Here is a 1,509-nt window from a genome sequence, read left to right as displayed (position 1 = left end):
ATTGAATCTGTCCTCTGCACTTCTATAACTGTCCGGTTCAGCTCCGCTACCAAATCTGACCTCAGAAGACTATAGAGGATAGTCCGGACTGCTGAGCGAATCACTGGTTCAACCCTCCCTACTCTCCAAGAACTGTACTCATCCAGAGCGAGCAAAAAGGCTGCCAAAATCACTCTGGACCCCTCACATCCAGCACACTCCCTCTTTGAACTGTTGCCATCTGGTCGACGATACAGAGCACTGAGCACCAGAACGACCAGACACAGGAACAGTTTCTTCCCTCAGGCAATCCATCTCATAAACACTTGACATTAAACGTGGAACACACAACACTATTATACATTTATTTATTTAACACACATACTTTTTTACATTTCAAATTTGCACATATCATACCTGTACATACATAATTGTCTGTATTATATATTGTGTTTTTGCTATTTTGTAAATTGTCTATTTTGTATATTTGTATATTATTCTTTTTATTATCTATGTCCTGTCTTGTAACTGTCATTCTGTTGCACTGTGGAGCTTCTGTCACTAAAACAAATTCCTCGTATGTGTAAACATACCTGGCAATAAAGCTCATTCTGATTCTGATTCATAATTATTAGATATTCTTTAGTATACAACCATTTATAAGTGATATATAATTGTTAACAAGGGCTGGAAATGAAAAACACCTTATTTTCAGATTTATAATTATTAAGCAGGTTTTCTTCTACAAGTAAAATGGGCCAAAAAAGAGATTTAACACACTGAAAAGTCAAAAATGTAATTAAATGCCCATGTGAAGGATGCAATACTATAGAAATAGCTAAATTAAGACATGAGCATTGGACAAGGAATGCTCAGTGGGGCAGCAGGGTCACAAAAAAACAGGCTGAGAAGAAAAGATATTAACCTGCAAAAGACTTTGAGAATTAAATTTATTAAAAATTGAAAAATTTATTACATTTAAGGGCATAAAATGCCAAAACGTTACTAAACGGTCACTAACATGCATGTTGTTCATGGCTTCTCGTAGATGCTCCAGCTGATGTGCTGAGCTCAGCGCTTCTAGCCGGATGTCCGTCAGTTTCATCTCTTTCTCCCACAGCTCAGACCGCAGCTCTGACACCATCTTCTCATCACTCTCGTTTTCCTCGTTACTTTCATGGATCCTGTTAGAACACAATGTCATCACTGTTTAAAATGTGGTAACACTTAAAAGCAGTCAGGGTAAGGGTGTAATTACGGTGGCCAAGAAGTTCTAAACAAATCACAATTCTGAAAACAAAATAACAAATTACAAATGCAAGTCAGATGGTATTAAAGTAGCTCAGTTTAAATGTATTGTATGAATTGCCCTTACTATGGAATAAAAAATACAGGGTGTCTATTTATGTTTAGTTAAAAGTGTATGTGACTCATCAGCTCCAGTGGTGCAGATGGATAAGCACGTGTCCTTGGCTTTTTGACTCGATTGACCCGGGTTCGATCCCGCCTTTTGCCGAACTTTTTTTTTCT

At 37.4% G+C, this 1,509-nt stretch overlaps 1 protein-coding gene across 1 annotated transcript in view; it reads right to left on the bottom strand.

Annotated features, from left to right (window-relative positions):
- Nucleotides 1-1,509, bottom strand: part of nav1a (neuron navigator 1a) — a 178,710-nt gene that overhangs the window by 11,146 nt on the left and 166,055 nt on the right. The window contains exon 21 of the mRNA XM_016466664.1: nt 1,001-1,163. Coding sequence (XP_016322150.1) covers nt 1,001-1,163 — 163 coding nt within the window. The remainder of the gene's footprint in view (nt 1-1,000; nt 1,164-1,509) is intronic.

Source organism: Sinocyclocheilus anshuiensis, unplaced genomic scaffold (assembly GCF_001515605.1).
Source record: "Sinocyclocheilus anshuiensis isolate Anshui unplaced genomic scaffold, SAMN03320099.WGS_v1.1 scaffold453, whole genome shotgun sequence".
Taxonomy (NCBI): domain Eukaryota; kingdom Metazoa; phylum Chordata; class Actinopteri; order Cypriniformes; family Cyprinidae; genus Sinocyclocheilus; species Sinocyclocheilus anshuiensis.
Note: the sequence above shows the minus strand (reverse complement) of the source record. Positions and strands in the feature narration are given on the sequence as shown.